The sequence below is a fragment of the Pseudopipra pipra genome, chromosome 2 (genome assembly GCF_036250125.1).
Source record: "Pseudopipra pipra isolate bDixPip1 chromosome 2, bDixPip1.hap1, whole genome shotgun sequence".
In the NCBI taxonomy this organism is placed as follows: domain Eukaryota; kingdom Metazoa; phylum Chordata; class Aves; order Passeriformes; family Pipridae; genus Pseudopipra; species Pseudopipra pipra.
This window is the reverse complement of record NC_087550.1, coordinates 99,114,104-99,128,360: the sequence shown is the minus strand read 5'-3', so window position 1 is coordinate 99,128,360 and position 14,257 is coordinate 99,114,104. Positions and strand designations below refer to the sequence as shown.

Below are 14,257 nucleotides of genomic sequence, written 5' to 3'. Positions count from 1 at the left end.
AATGCCAGCAAGCTAAGGGGAAGGAATGCATGATAAATGAAGAATGCAACCACAGAGATAACTGGTAGGGGCAATGAGCTTTGTGCAGTTCCACTCAAAAGTTGAAAGCTGATTACTTCCGTACAACACACTGTGCAGAATAAGGCTACTATTTTAAAGCAACTAACATGCTTTTGGTAAATAACAGACCACTGTCAGAGCTCCCAGGACAGTGAAACTACTCTTACTGCAATTACCATTCTCTAGTTGGAAGGTTAGTTACCCAGATTTTCTACACTTAATTAAGATTAAACCCCAGCTCACTTCTGATGTTCAGAAATACTGCATTCCATGCAGAAACAAATGTTCAGCATTTCCAGCTGAGAAATGCTTTGCTACTAAAAAAAAATTAACCCAAAAAACCCCAACACCTCTCTGCCCCCTCCAAAAAAACACCACTCCATCTTTTCCCTGCAATAACACAGAAGAAGAGAATTGTTTTGAAAAACACACCGAAAAGATATGTCAGAAAAGTGAATTAAAACATTTTAATACAATCTTCACAGCATCAATGGCTCTGTTAAACTAAACAGTGTAAAACTAAATTCTATCGTTCTTCTTTCAGCAATGAGTCCCTAAACTACCACTGGACTAGTAAGTGCTAAGTGTTAAGCCTGTGACAAAACAGGACACTGACACGTTTTTGTTTTGTTCTTTTTTCCCCAGTTATTTAACCTTTGTTAGGTAATCATCACCAGTATTCACATACAGTATTTACAATGCAGACTTTCATTCAAGGTATAAATCCTGAAGATTTAGCTATGTTTATCTAACATGCTTTCACCAGTTTAATTTTTTGAACCTTGTACTGTGTTCAAATGTGGATAAATTTTCCAAGAACAACGAAATGGTGAACTGTCTATAAAGCTTCCAATTCCTGCCAAGACACGCCAGCATAACATGTTCCCCTAAAGAAAAAGTCACCATGATATGAAAAAAGAGGCAAAAGCATTGAACTTCTTTTTTTAACCCTTGTTCTGAGAAATGTAAAAAAGTGGAAAAATAGACAACACTGAAAAGAAAAAAAAGTTCTAACTTGATAAAAATTTAAAACTAAGGTTTTCGAAGTTAACTATACAGGATCTTTTAAGTGTCAGTCAATATCAATAACAGAATGTTCTATCAGCACAAATTACAAAAATCATAAGTGCATTAAATACCGTCTTCGAGTCATCATCTATACCCACACCATTGTCCTGAATATGTGGCAAATAGTTTGAAAACAATGAGGTTCAATGAGATTCCACTAAACCATACAAGTAGATAGTACTTTTAAAACAGTACTAAATAAGAAAAGACTACTTCTAGAAACTCATGGAAAAACACTGCGCGACTGACCTCCACAAGAGAAATTCTTATAATAAGCAACCAGATTGAATGACTTAGTGAATAATTAATCTATTTCCATTAATAATTTTTTCACTTTTATAGATTTTTTTGAATCTCAGTGTTTATTTTTATGTACCCTTTTGTTCAGCTCTGAACATCTTCATTTGTCTCACGTGAGGTTCTGCATTCTTTCTTCACACTGGGTTCACAACTTCAGTACACTGAACTTAGAACACAGGTATGCAAAGCTTTGGATATACTGACAGACGAGGCTGGTAAGTGTAAATTTAAAAACTGTTTATACTGAGGTTTGAGAAGGAGGGTGAAAAAATGTAGAACAGTTTAACTGAACTATCACAATTTTGTGTTTATACAAGTGTAGAATAGGGCTGACATTTAGCTTTATCTCTGCAAACAATATAATAATCTTATGAAAAACTCTTATGTTTACCTAAAATTTTATTATCTGTGAACTACTCAATGCTGAACAAATTAGTCTTTCCAACAATGTTTCAGCAGGAAGGCCGGGTCCAGTTCTACTTTGAAAATTTTAATCACAAGAGTAAATGTAAAACCCAATAAATTTATCTTTAATTACCTTTTCTTGGCCTCTTCATATTGCCAGTTCAGTCTTACTTTGTCTACAAGTCTTGTTTTGTCATCAAACCCAAACTTGTAGAGTTGAAGAGCGAGGACAGGGGAAAAAAAGAGAGGAAAAATTAGAATTTAAAAACACTAACCACAAAGGGATAAATTAGTCTCACTTACTGGACTCACTAAAAAACCCTCCATGCTTTAAGTAATAACATAATAAAAATCAATTTTATGCTTTAGAAATACATAACTAGTTTATTGTTAAAAATACAGAAGATAAAAGAACCCTTTCAATAAATTATGATCCTGGAAATCAAGAGTTAGCAAAGTGAATCATTGATGAATGGTCAAAGCTTTTCAAATCTATCCAAGCCTAAAACACAAAAAGTGAAATATTTTACTATTTGATACAGCTATTTTATGGATAGCTTAATTAGAAGCAATTCACATTACATTCCCTGAACTGTGATGTGTTACCCAACACTTACAGCATTAGTACATTTTAAATATTAGTACAAAAAAATTACCTGATCCTTGAAGCAGTTATAGTGTGTATTTACGTTACAACTCCTACTGTATACAGTTCCATTTCTACAGCAATTTCATTCTTAAGGCATTAGCAGTTCCCTACTCAAAAGTTTGTGTATGGTCTAAAAGTTAAAACTTAAGTCCCTATGCAAGTGCATTGCTGCATCCCTGGAGTTCTCATCCAGCTGCTGGTTTTGCTCTCTGCATCACAACATGGGTAAAAAATCCACCTTTTTTCTGCTCACATCTTACTACCAGTAATTCAGGGAAAAATCAACATAAATATGTAATTTTATTTTCCTTACAAAAAACCTATACCTGATAAACACAATTTTCAGACTGTACTTGTCTTGGACAGCATTTAATGTGTACTGGAACGGGAAAATGCTGCTGTGTTCCTTTTGGTAATTCCTTTCAGAATTCAATAATCCCATTCACCACCTATCTGAAAAACATCATCCCAAAGACACCATCTACCTAACACTCAAAGACAGCCTAGCATTAGCTAAGTTTTCTTAGATTCTTGAGAAGTGTATCTTCTTAAAAACACAAGATTTCCTCTTTTGTAGGGACCCTCTGGAGACATCCAACTTGACAATGAGTCATCAGTGAACAAAGACAATACAGGACAGATGAGAGCCAATAATTGAGATGATTTCTAACCATATGTGGATAACATCCAGACTGCAGTACTAACAAACTACAAACAGGTTGTCTTCTTACTTTGGTATCAATCATCCACAGAAGCAAATGCTTTATTACCGAAGTAGTAACATGAGACGTGCTTTGCTGGGCTGGCTGAGTCCAGGAGTTGATTTTACCTGTCACTGACCTGTGAACAATGTCCCTATATCCCTGTGCCATGTTCAAGCAGCAGAACCACCAAGCTCACAGCTCAAACACTCTGGAAACAATAAGCAAATGCAATTCCCTCAACACCAATACTGCTTTGTATTTTTCGTTCTGCTCCAGCCAGCACCTCTTCAATTAAAACAGGAAATAACAATGTATCACTATAGTTCAAAACCAGCTATTTTCCTACAGCAAATGTTTCACACAGGAACACATACCTCTCCAGTGATGTCAGTCTGAGAACAAGCATCACAGTGTTGTTGAGGTAAACAGGAGTCACTGAGCGAACTAGAATTATGCTGCAGATCCTGCAGAGAATCTGTAATACAACAGCTATTCCTGAATCCATCTGTTAACTTGGCCAGACTCTACAGGAGAAGAGATTTTTTTAAAATTAGAAAAAATATTTTAAAATTTTTTAGTAACATAAAACAAATTAGGAAAATTGTATTTAAGAAATATGACTGGTAGCTTGCCTACAGAGTAACTATTTACAGAAAGTAAAATTCATCGCAGTGTTACTAACATGCACAAGCTTTGCTTTGAAATAAACCTCCCCTTTTAAAGATGCATGTAACAGTAAACAGATTTTAAATTATTTGTTTCAGATCTATGAATGCTTTATCTTCTGTATGGCTTGCAGTTCTTTAAATCTAGCAGCTGTCAACTTCACATTAGCTGATAGGGAAGACAAATGTGATTCACCTGCCCTTTTGCCATCTTCTGCACAGGTTACATTCCTTAGCCACTACTGTTATCACACCCAACTTGATGAATACCTTGTATTGATTGTACTTTTATGACAGCTGATTTCACCCTTGTGCTCTCTTACCCAAGGTTCACATAGTTAAGAGATATTTTACACTTTGGGTTAAGCAAGGCACATCGCTGAAATGTCTAGACAATGACACAAACTGTCAGGGTAAAGCAGACTCAAGCAGTCTTTAAGGGCAAAGGGGAACACAACAGAATCACACAAAATCATAAAAATAACTTTTCTGACAATATAAGCTTGGTTGACAGGCTCTTAAAACTCCTAAAAAAAAGATAAAATTGTTAACATTGCTTTTATTTTATAATTGTGCATTCTCTCTTTTTCAAAAATTACAGATAATGTAGTATTAGTAACAAAAATCTCTGTGCAGGCTGTCATTTATGACAGAGACCGTAAGCAAAAAACATCAAACAAATACTAAAATAAATAAATAAATAAATTCTGTCCTCTCACCAGAAGATGAAGGACAATCTAATGTGGGAAAAAAAAAATCAGAAATTTGAGAAGCTGTAGTAATTTATAAATCACATCATAATCAAACAATCTGGTTCTAAAAATACAGATTTTTAAAAAAAAAAAATCTCTAAAACTGCTTAGTCCAGTGTCTGAACTACAGAATCAGAAACAAATCTGAAGCACTGCATTGAGAAAAGGCTGGCCCTTAGGAATCTCAGTGACCACTGGTGATTTGCAACAAGTCCAGGTTACTGTCCATATCCAATTATCAGGAGATTTCTCAAAGTGCAATTTAAAAAGGATAACACAGCAATGCTGCTTTTTCTTACAACAAATTCAACTAATGGAGTCCAGAAATGAACCTGTGTAACAAGAACTGTTTGCTGTTGATAGGAACAGCAAGGCCACCCTGAAGATGGCCATCCTAGGTATCTGGTTTCAGAGCCTAGGAAGCATCTCATAGGGTAGAACTGCAGCAGGCCTGAAACTGGCCAGAAAAAGCAGCTTCTTCTGGTGGCCTCCATTTCCATCATACATAGTCCATCCATTCACTCTCATATACCAGTCTCTCCCTCAGGCCAGCCTCCACTGGAGATGAAAAAGAGGGAAAACACAAAGTGTGGTACAGGATGAATGAACAAGCAGGTTCCTGGCTAGAAGAATGTGGGGGCTTGTGTTCCTCCCTGACACCCCCTCAGGTGGAGAAAGGAAAGGCAAGGAGGGACATAGGTACACACTACATGTCAGAGACCAGGTGCTGCTCCCTCCTCAGTCTCTCTCTGCTCTTACTACAGGGTCTGAGTGGGGCTGGGATTTCATGCTCAGCATTGGCAGGGATGGAGGACAGTGCAGAGCAATGCCAGATATGCCGGCAGCGGGACAAGGCTACCACCACTTGCCTCCAGAAACCTTACTTGTCTTGGGTCCTTCAGAAAAGCCAGCTCTTCTGCCACCTTCCAATTGAACTGAGCCATCTTAATATGAAGAACAAAATATTCTCTTCTCATTTCTGAGACAGCAAAATTCAATTTGAAGTTACATCGCCAAGAAGTCCCTAGCTCATGTCCCTTTATCCTCCAGCACTTGCTCTGAAAGAAACTACTCCACAGCATGGAAAAAAGAAGCGTCTTTTGCTTTAAGAAAACTGCAGACTCCTGTCTAAATTTCTTCTTCAAAACTCACTGGAAATCATCCAGTCAAGTCTCCTGTTGTATGGAGGATCAAGAGGGAACCCTAGTGGGTTTGTAACATGGAAATAATAATTTCAGATCATGGCCTCTTCCCAGTAAAGCATGGCCAGTCACATGAACAAAAACTCAGGTTTCAGAAAGCCTGCAGTTTCTCCCAAATAAATTATGTCCCATTTGCCCTCTTTGGTTAACACACATTATGTTACAGGTATGTGCAACACCACAGATCCTGATGCCAGAATTTAAATCTAAATTTTTGCCTGTATTTCAGCTACTTTATACACTCCTGGTATGCTCCGGACACCCTCCAGCATTCTCTCTGGCAGTTAATGAAGGGCTACTTGGCTGCTGGCCAGGCTTTCTGTCTGGGCACAGTTGCTGAACCCTGGTCACTACTTACAAACTACAAAGCATTTGACAGGTGGCAATCACCAAGTAGCATCACATTAACTTACATCTATGTTCACAGGTGACTGTGCCCTAGGGCAAGCGTAAATGCCTTGAGTCCTTATAGTTGGATGAGTGAAAACACAGCCAATCCTAATGTGGAAAATTACAACCCAAATTAGACTACTTTTAAATAGAAACAATTTACATAAACTGCTCGGAGTAATTTCCTCCCCAGCTATATGGAGGCATCCATCTTTCATCTAGAATTTAAGAATTGTTTATTGCAATCCCGCAGAAACTACCAGAGAGCCTAATGTTAATGTGAAGTTCTAAGCACAGCAGCCCAGACTTACCCAAAAAGAGACAAATAAGCACTGTCATTTCATCATTGTCTGTTGCCAATTGATTTGGGAGCTCTCCGCACAATTTCAGTGCAGTTCCTATCTAACCTATTTAGCCAATCTCACTGGTAACAAAAAGAAATTAAAAGAAAAAAAATAAAAAACCCACAAAAAGCAAATTCCTGTGCTTCCCAAGGATGAAGGATGATATTTTAAAAGCACATGCACACTGGGACAGAAAAAAAAAGTATGAAAGAGACTAGGGAGGAGAGACAAACAAACTGCTTTCAGGAACCTAACCATACACCTTTATTATTCAATCTTATATAAAAAGTTCACCCACTGTTTTGGAGCGCTGACACTGCATATTTGGCTTTATTTGTAACCACAGCATTCAGTTTAAATTTGACCACCCTCTCCTTTCCTTGTCAACCTTTTCTCCCACACAACTAAATCCAATTATCATATTTCTACAGCAGCTACAATTTTCCAAGCACCTACACAAGACTGAGTCACTTCTACTATGTTTAGTTCTGTTGCTTACACTGGCCCCTGTCTACTTCCTTTCTCTGAAATAAATCCCCATCTTTTTACACAATACTTCAAACTCCTCTATTAACAAATTTCAAAGCAAAAAAGATTTCATAACAAATTTTGTTTTACCAGCAGTAGCTTTAAAATGTAGCATTTTCAAGGACAAAACAATTTCAATATTGATAGGAAATTAAAAATCAAATTCTGAACTCATTAGGAAGATACTTAAAATAGACTTGCACTTGTTAGACAAAGCTAAATAAATCCAGAACAATAATCTTCAAGTAATTATAAAAAGCAAAAGCACAGGTAACTATGGTGACAACAAAAGTAATTTTTTGTTCAAAATTAAAAAAGTATCAGGCAGAGAGCTGGATATTTTTGCAGAAGTTGGCAGAAATACACAACTTCGACAACTGTAAACTATGGCATTTAATTCCTTATTACCATTGCAACAAAACATGGAGAACTGTTTTGCATGCTACATTCCTGTGGGAAGCTATTTTCTAGATTGTCCTGGACTACATGTCTGTTATCGGATGCTATCACAACAGATTCATTAAAAAAATGATACTTCCTAGACACATATTTCCTGTATTTCATGTAGACACATGAAGAAGGATTAAACACTTTTCATTTTTGCTTCTGTCTTGTGCAACCTCTACATTCTGGTTCTGCGAGTATTGCCCAATCCTTGATGCTAAGCTTGATCCCAGACTTCTAACTCGCTCAACACTTTATTTAAAGAAACTGCAAGTGCACTTAAAGTTGGTTTAACATATATGATTTTCAGCATCTCAATGTTTACCGCTGAATTTACTGCCACTGAGGGACGAAAATGTTAGGAAAAGAGGGGGAAAAAATGTATTGGGGGACTGAAAACAAGGCCTGTAGTTAAGTTGCTCCAAGATCTCACACTTAAGTCTTTATATTACCAGTTCGTTTCCTAAAATGTGTGTTACCATATCCATGAAGAACTGCCTTTCTAATAATTTCTTGCTAGCCAGGCATGTGGCAGGCTGAGAATCACTTTAAAACTTAGCCAACCCAAAATATCAAATATGTTAAAAGCTGCCAAAGCAGAAACTTTTCATAGTAACTTAAGTATTCTGTCTACTTGAACAAGGATTTGTGGTCCATCAAATGACCTTTGTGTAATGCTTTGGAGACTGAATAATCGTATAACTATGGAAATTCATTATATGTAGATTATAAGCTACCCATATCATTTAACAATTAAAAAAAAGAAAAAAAATCAAAAAACTACTGCAGAGAAAATTGAAAGAAAATGTTTGAATACCAATATTAATTTAGTACAGTTCCAAGACTTTAGATAACAAAGATGTCTTTTTTTCATACAGATGTTTGAAGACTGCATGAAGAGAATTGCCCTTATCACCTCTCTGTATCTGCAGCATATTTTAGCAAGTCTATATTGAAGTCCCTGTGGTGGCAGAGGCTCATTTTCCTTTGATCAAGTCCCTATCACATTAATAACACAGACACACAACTGAAAGCTCAAAGCAGGATGCAGAATCCATTCAAAAGTTAGACCACTACTCAGGCATGTATCTCCCCTCAATCCTCATGTTCTGATTCATAAAATAATTTAAAGGTTTCATTATGGTTTCTGTATACATTGTATTTAATCATACTCTTTAGGGTTTTGTGAGAACATTTTAAATTAACATGTGCTTTGATGTGGGTACTTCAGAGTTTGGGGCAAAAAGTGACATAGTAACATAGAGATCCAGTTTTGTGAAATACTTGGAAAAACATGGTTGACATGGTAAACATTTTCACACGTGAATTCTCAATCTTACTTCATTATAGGTAATACAAAGAGACATTAAACAAAATGAAAAACAAATACTGCAAAACAAAGATTTTTTTTTTTTAAATGCAGCATAATTACTCCATGGCAGCCTTAGACATAGCAACAATGGAAAGCTATATTCAATAAAGACATTGACCTAAATGTAACTTAGGTAACTACATTATCTAAGACAAAAATGCAAAATGTGTACAAAACTATGAGTTCACACTAAAGAAAATGACTACTTACCTTTTTTGAGCTGCTTGATATTGGTAATTATCAAACAGAAAAATCAGTTTAGGGCACTCTACTTCATTATTTAAACTTGGTAAACCCAACGCAATCCCTAACAAGAAAATAGCGGTAGGTAATTACTATTTAGCAGCTATCTGTTTAGTAGCATATTTTTTACCTGCATAAGGTCCTGCCTTTCTTTTTCACCTGTGCATATAGCTTTCTTTATGGTTCGAAGTTCACTCATTATAGCTTGTGCTTCATCCAGTCTATAATTTGTATGAGCATTTGACATCTTACGATCAATCCTGTTCAAAAGATTAAGACAAATTCAGGGATTTTCACATCATTAGAAAGCACACAGACTTCTTAAGATCTCTTGCTTACTCATGTACCACTTCATTTCCAGAAATAAAATTATACTCTGCTCAGAACTAACAGAGCACTCAGTGCCAAGTCCACTCTAAACACAAAGCAAAGCAATTATCTACCAAGGTTCTTCAGAACCAACAAATCTCCTCGGTTTAATGTCCTAATACAGAGCTTTCTACGGCAATGTCAGTGGCCTATTTCAAGCAACAAAAGTAAAATCAACCTAAAACTAACCTATGTGGTGGTAACTCAAAAGATAAGGTAGCAGTCTAGCTGTCACATTTTCCATGCAGCACTACACATTGCAATATCTCTTCCAGGACTTTTATCTGATCTTGCTTTAGAAGTTTCTAACAAAGGCTATTCATTTTCTCAGGATGAAAATTTTAATTCCTAACATTTTATTGCAAATGCTTTCCTGCTCTTTAAGGATCTTTGAGTATCTTTTCTATAAGACATCATCATCCTGCACTTAAAATCATGACACAGGACCATCCCAGAAGATTTTAAATGTAAACTCAGCAAAGAACAAGAGCACTAATCATGACATAAAGTTGAAGTACTACTAATGTTTCCATCTGGACATAAAAAACTCGCAAGTGGAACATCTACTGGCTGAGTTTTCAACCTTTTTTCCAGCAATTCTCAACAGTAAAGGACAACATATCAGGATGCAGAAGCATAATCCAGTGTACCATCTTGATAATTTGCTTTGATTTATAGATAAAGAACAAGACCAGAGATCCCACTGAACTTAAAAGAATAATCATTCAGTCCTGGATTTACAACAAATGGCCATAGGGTTTTAACAGGTTTTACAGCAATTAGAGAAAATCATGTTAAGTTCCAGTTAAAATATTAAAAACTCAATTTTCCTGTTAATGTAGCATACAAAGTGTGCATGTAGAAAAAAGGAGCTATGTGTAATGGTGCTTAAGCCAATGCTCAGAACAAATATCTTCAGGAAAAGGTGTATCTGGTTAACAGAATTAAAGGTAAAAACATACACTGGTCACTACAAAGGGCACCAGTTTTCAAAAAGATGTAGTAGGAGAGGGCATGCTATACATATAGGACAAGAATATCCAAACTCTATTTAAAATATCGAGAATAACTAAAAGTTTCAAGATAGGTATTATATTAAGCTAAGAGTATCAGCAACACTCAGCATGTTCTGTCAGTTAAATACAATCAGTGAAATTCCACTTGCATTAAATTACTTGCTTTAAAATTAAAATATTAAAATGAAAAATAAAAAGGCTTGAATGAAAATCCTGTGTTTTTATTGTGCAGCTCACAATACTTATGAAAAAAACCACAGGCTGGGTTTCTACGGTTTTGGTTTGTTTGGTTTTTTTCTGATAGTTCCTGCTTTCGGAGACAACACAAAATAAGTCTGAATGTCAAGATTTCAACTTAAACACAATTTTCGCCATGTTACATAAGAAAATATATAAACTTTTATGATTATTGGTTCAAGAACAAGAAAGGACTTAAATTTCATGTGGATTAAGGTTGGAGTTTTTGTTTGGTTGGTTTTGTTTTCCTTTTAATCTTCACTAATTTTTAGCTAAAGTCCTGAAAATATAAAACCATGGTAAAACAACTAATCCAATTCACTAAAAGTCACATGGAAAAGACAGCATGTTTTTATCTGAAGGTGACTGTAATGTTAAGAATGTAGATTCCATCCAAACATTGGACACGAAAATGCCTCGTTATACTGTTTGCTAGGACAAAGGTGGCACTTCAGGAAAAGGAAATTATTTAATTTCAACCAGATTTTTGTCCAGTAACCCACATATTCATGTTCCTAGATATCACTTTGGAGCCCGCCTTATGAATCGAAATTTGTTTAAGGAAAGAATCAGAAATACTGCCAAAAGTATTTAGGCTTAAATCAGTATTGCTGTCAACCCAAACTGACCTAAGTAGCCTACAAAATTACTTGTTATTTATTGTCTGTTAATTTTTTTCTGTTTTTTATAAAGATCTATTTTTGAAAGGCATGGAGTTAACAGGAGTCTTCCATTTTATTAATGGAAAATAGCATGATACAAATATAGATCAGACCTTTGTATGAACAGAAAAAATGTTCAACTAACACACAAAACTGTATGTTTTCTGAGGAAGATATTTCTAGGAGACACAGACAATTAATATGTTTCAGCCGTACAGGGCAGATTCTGTGTTCTTCTATTTTCCTCCATGTGCTCTCAAATACACAAGACTCCCCCAATCCTCACCAAAGCACAGGTCTGTATGTGAGTTAAAATCTGATTCTAAAGCTTTTGTCAGGTCTCCTATCCTCTAAATTAGCCTGTAGCTACAAATTGTTTAGCCAGTCCTAATTCCCTGTCACTCCCAACTTCTCACAGCGTTCACTTCGCTCTCATGGCCAACTGGCCAAGTTTTCATTTCCTTTGTTGCTAAATGCCTTCTTCCTCCAAAATTCCTGCCGGGGAGCAGAAGGGTCACTGAAAACACAGGGGAGGAGGAACTGCTGTCAGGTCAGAGGAAGGAATTTGTTCCAGAAAAGGCTCATATTTAACCCTGTAACTCTGGACTGTGACACGATCAGACACACCTCGGGGCAAAGGCACTGGCAAAGGCCGAGGAACACCTTCCTGCAGGGAGGGGATCTCTGCAGGCTTTAAACAGTGAGCTCTAGAAAGTCTCCAGTGGACAAACACAAACTTTGATGTCCAAAGGTTTATCACAACATTGCCAAATATAGATGAAACTGTAGAAAGTACAGCCCTGATAAAAGCAGCACTACAAAGACTGAAATTTTGGCTGTATTGAAGTTGTAAAGGTATCAAAAAAACCTTCAATCCTGTCTCCCCCCACAAAACCCCACTTCTCTCTCTAGTCGTTTTGTGGGTTTGTTTTCTTTTTGTTCTCTTCAAAGATGGCTAAGCCATTTTATTAAAATTAAAAAGAACAGAAAACAAAACACAGTCCAAGGCAGACACTGTACATGGAAAATGTCAGTGCAAGAGATTTGTATTTAACAAAGACATTTGAATTAGAGAGCAACATAAACTGATGGAAATACTGAGCAACCTAACCACCATCACCATAAAAGTTGTCTCTTCTCTGAGAACTATACCCAGGAAAGGTTGCACAGGGAGTCACATGGCAGTAGGTTCCAATACCGCTCATAATGCCATTCTGGTAAGACTTTCAAAGCAAACATTCAGCCAGATGTTAAGCCCCAAGTGTGACAGCTCCCAGTATTGTTCTTGGCTTATACTTGAAATAAAGTGATGAACATGGCTTTAAAAAACCTGAACAGGATGCATGCCATTTGCAGTCTGACCATTACTTGAAGATTTGACCTAGCACAAAAAGGAAGAAGAATTACACAGACCAAAAATTTAGGAAACAAAAGTGGGAAATGTCTGAGATGCAATAACCTTTAAAAAAGGGGGAGGGAGAGGCAGAAATCAGCATTATTGTTTTAAAGAAGGAGCAATCAATATGTTTTTAGACCATATACTTACTTTGAGGATATGCGAAAACTAAACTACTTCAGCCTTGGTACTTGACCCTTCTCTCCCGACAAATACAAGAGCTAGAGGAGAGATCACCCAGGGAAAAGCTAGAGCACAGTTAGGCTTTTAGCCTGATTTGCCTACTGACTACACAAGGAGAGAAACTCCTCACTTTAGTTTTCACTGCAAGTACTCTCCAAATTGGCTCACTTCCTACTAGAAGCAAAATACTCAAAAGAAAGCACATATCTCACCAGAAAGGAAAATAAAGAAATTACTTAAAAACACAAACCAAAAACAAAACCACAAGTCTCTTTCACAAGCAAAGGAGTTACTGCAGAGAGCAGAGCTCAGCAAGGCACAAACACTGAGAGAAATTCACTGCAATTCCAGACAACACACAGGCAAAAGGTTCTCCCCAGCTTCAGCAAGCAATGACAAGTGCCACCCAGTGCACGGATGGAACAGACTGTGACTGCACCAACAGCAGCAATGGCAGCACTGAAGCACCAAGTTGTCATGCTTGAACTTGTACACTACATGATTAGAGAGACCCACTGATGAATCAGATATGCTTTAAAATAATTCCTCTCTTGAATGTCTCTCCTATAACCCCATCCTGTAGCATGGGCAACTTGACTTGGGCTATATCCAAGATTAACATTTGTATTCTTAATCATTTGCAGACTTCACTTCTCAAAAAGTTGCACTGCTTTGCTGGACTATCTTAAATGAATTATACTAATTAAAACAATCTTGAGTTTCAAATGGCCTTCAAATACTTTCATCATCCTAGTCAAGTGGTTAGTCCTTTTATAAAACAATTGAACCTATACCCTTAAAATAACCCAAAAACCAGAAGAAGGAAAAGAAATAAAGAAAGCAGAAAAGGCAAGGCAATTCTTACTCAAAGAAAATACGAGTAAGAATCTTAAGACAAAATTGCATTTGTTCTGTTACTGCTTACATATCTAGGTCACCATACTGAGACATTGATCATACATAAAATATTACTTAGTATATCAAAACAGCAAATATTTCTGAGTGCTTTATTTTACTAATTTTCAGCTAATATCACACATTAACAATTCCCCTAACTACCTATAAATGCTTCAATAAAAACATAGTTATGCCTGAAAATTATTACATTATATCTGCCAATGAAGAATTTTGTTTGAACAAGTTTTCTTCTCTGAAACTTTTTAAATGCTTTATAAAACAAAGGAGCCTCATAAGCTGATTTAAAAATACAAACAAACAAAAAAACACCCCAAAACAAAACAAACAAACAAACAAAAAACAAAGACACC

The 14,257-nt window shown here is 36.3% G+C and overlaps 1 protein-coding gene across 3 annotated transcripts in view; it reads right to left on the bottom strand.

Moving 5' to 3' along the window:
- WWC3 (WWC family member 3) overlaps nucleotides 1–14,257 on the bottom strand; it is a 97,376-nt gene that overhangs the window by 35,755 nt on the left and 47,364 nt on the right. For all 3 annotated transcript variants that reach the window (XM_064646570.1, XM_064646571.1, XM_064646569.1), the window contains exons 6-8: nucleotides 9,257–9,386; nucleotides 3,561–3,710; nucleotides 1,967–2,040 (exon numbers count right to left, since the gene is read on the bottom strand). In XM_064646570.1, the coding sequence (XP_064502640.1) occupies nucleotides 1,967–2,040; nucleotides 3,561–3,710; nucleotides 9,257–9,386 (354 nt within the window). The remainder of the gene's footprint in view (nucleotides 1–1,966; nucleotides 2,041–3,560; nucleotides 3,711–9,256; nucleotides 9,387–14,257) is intronic.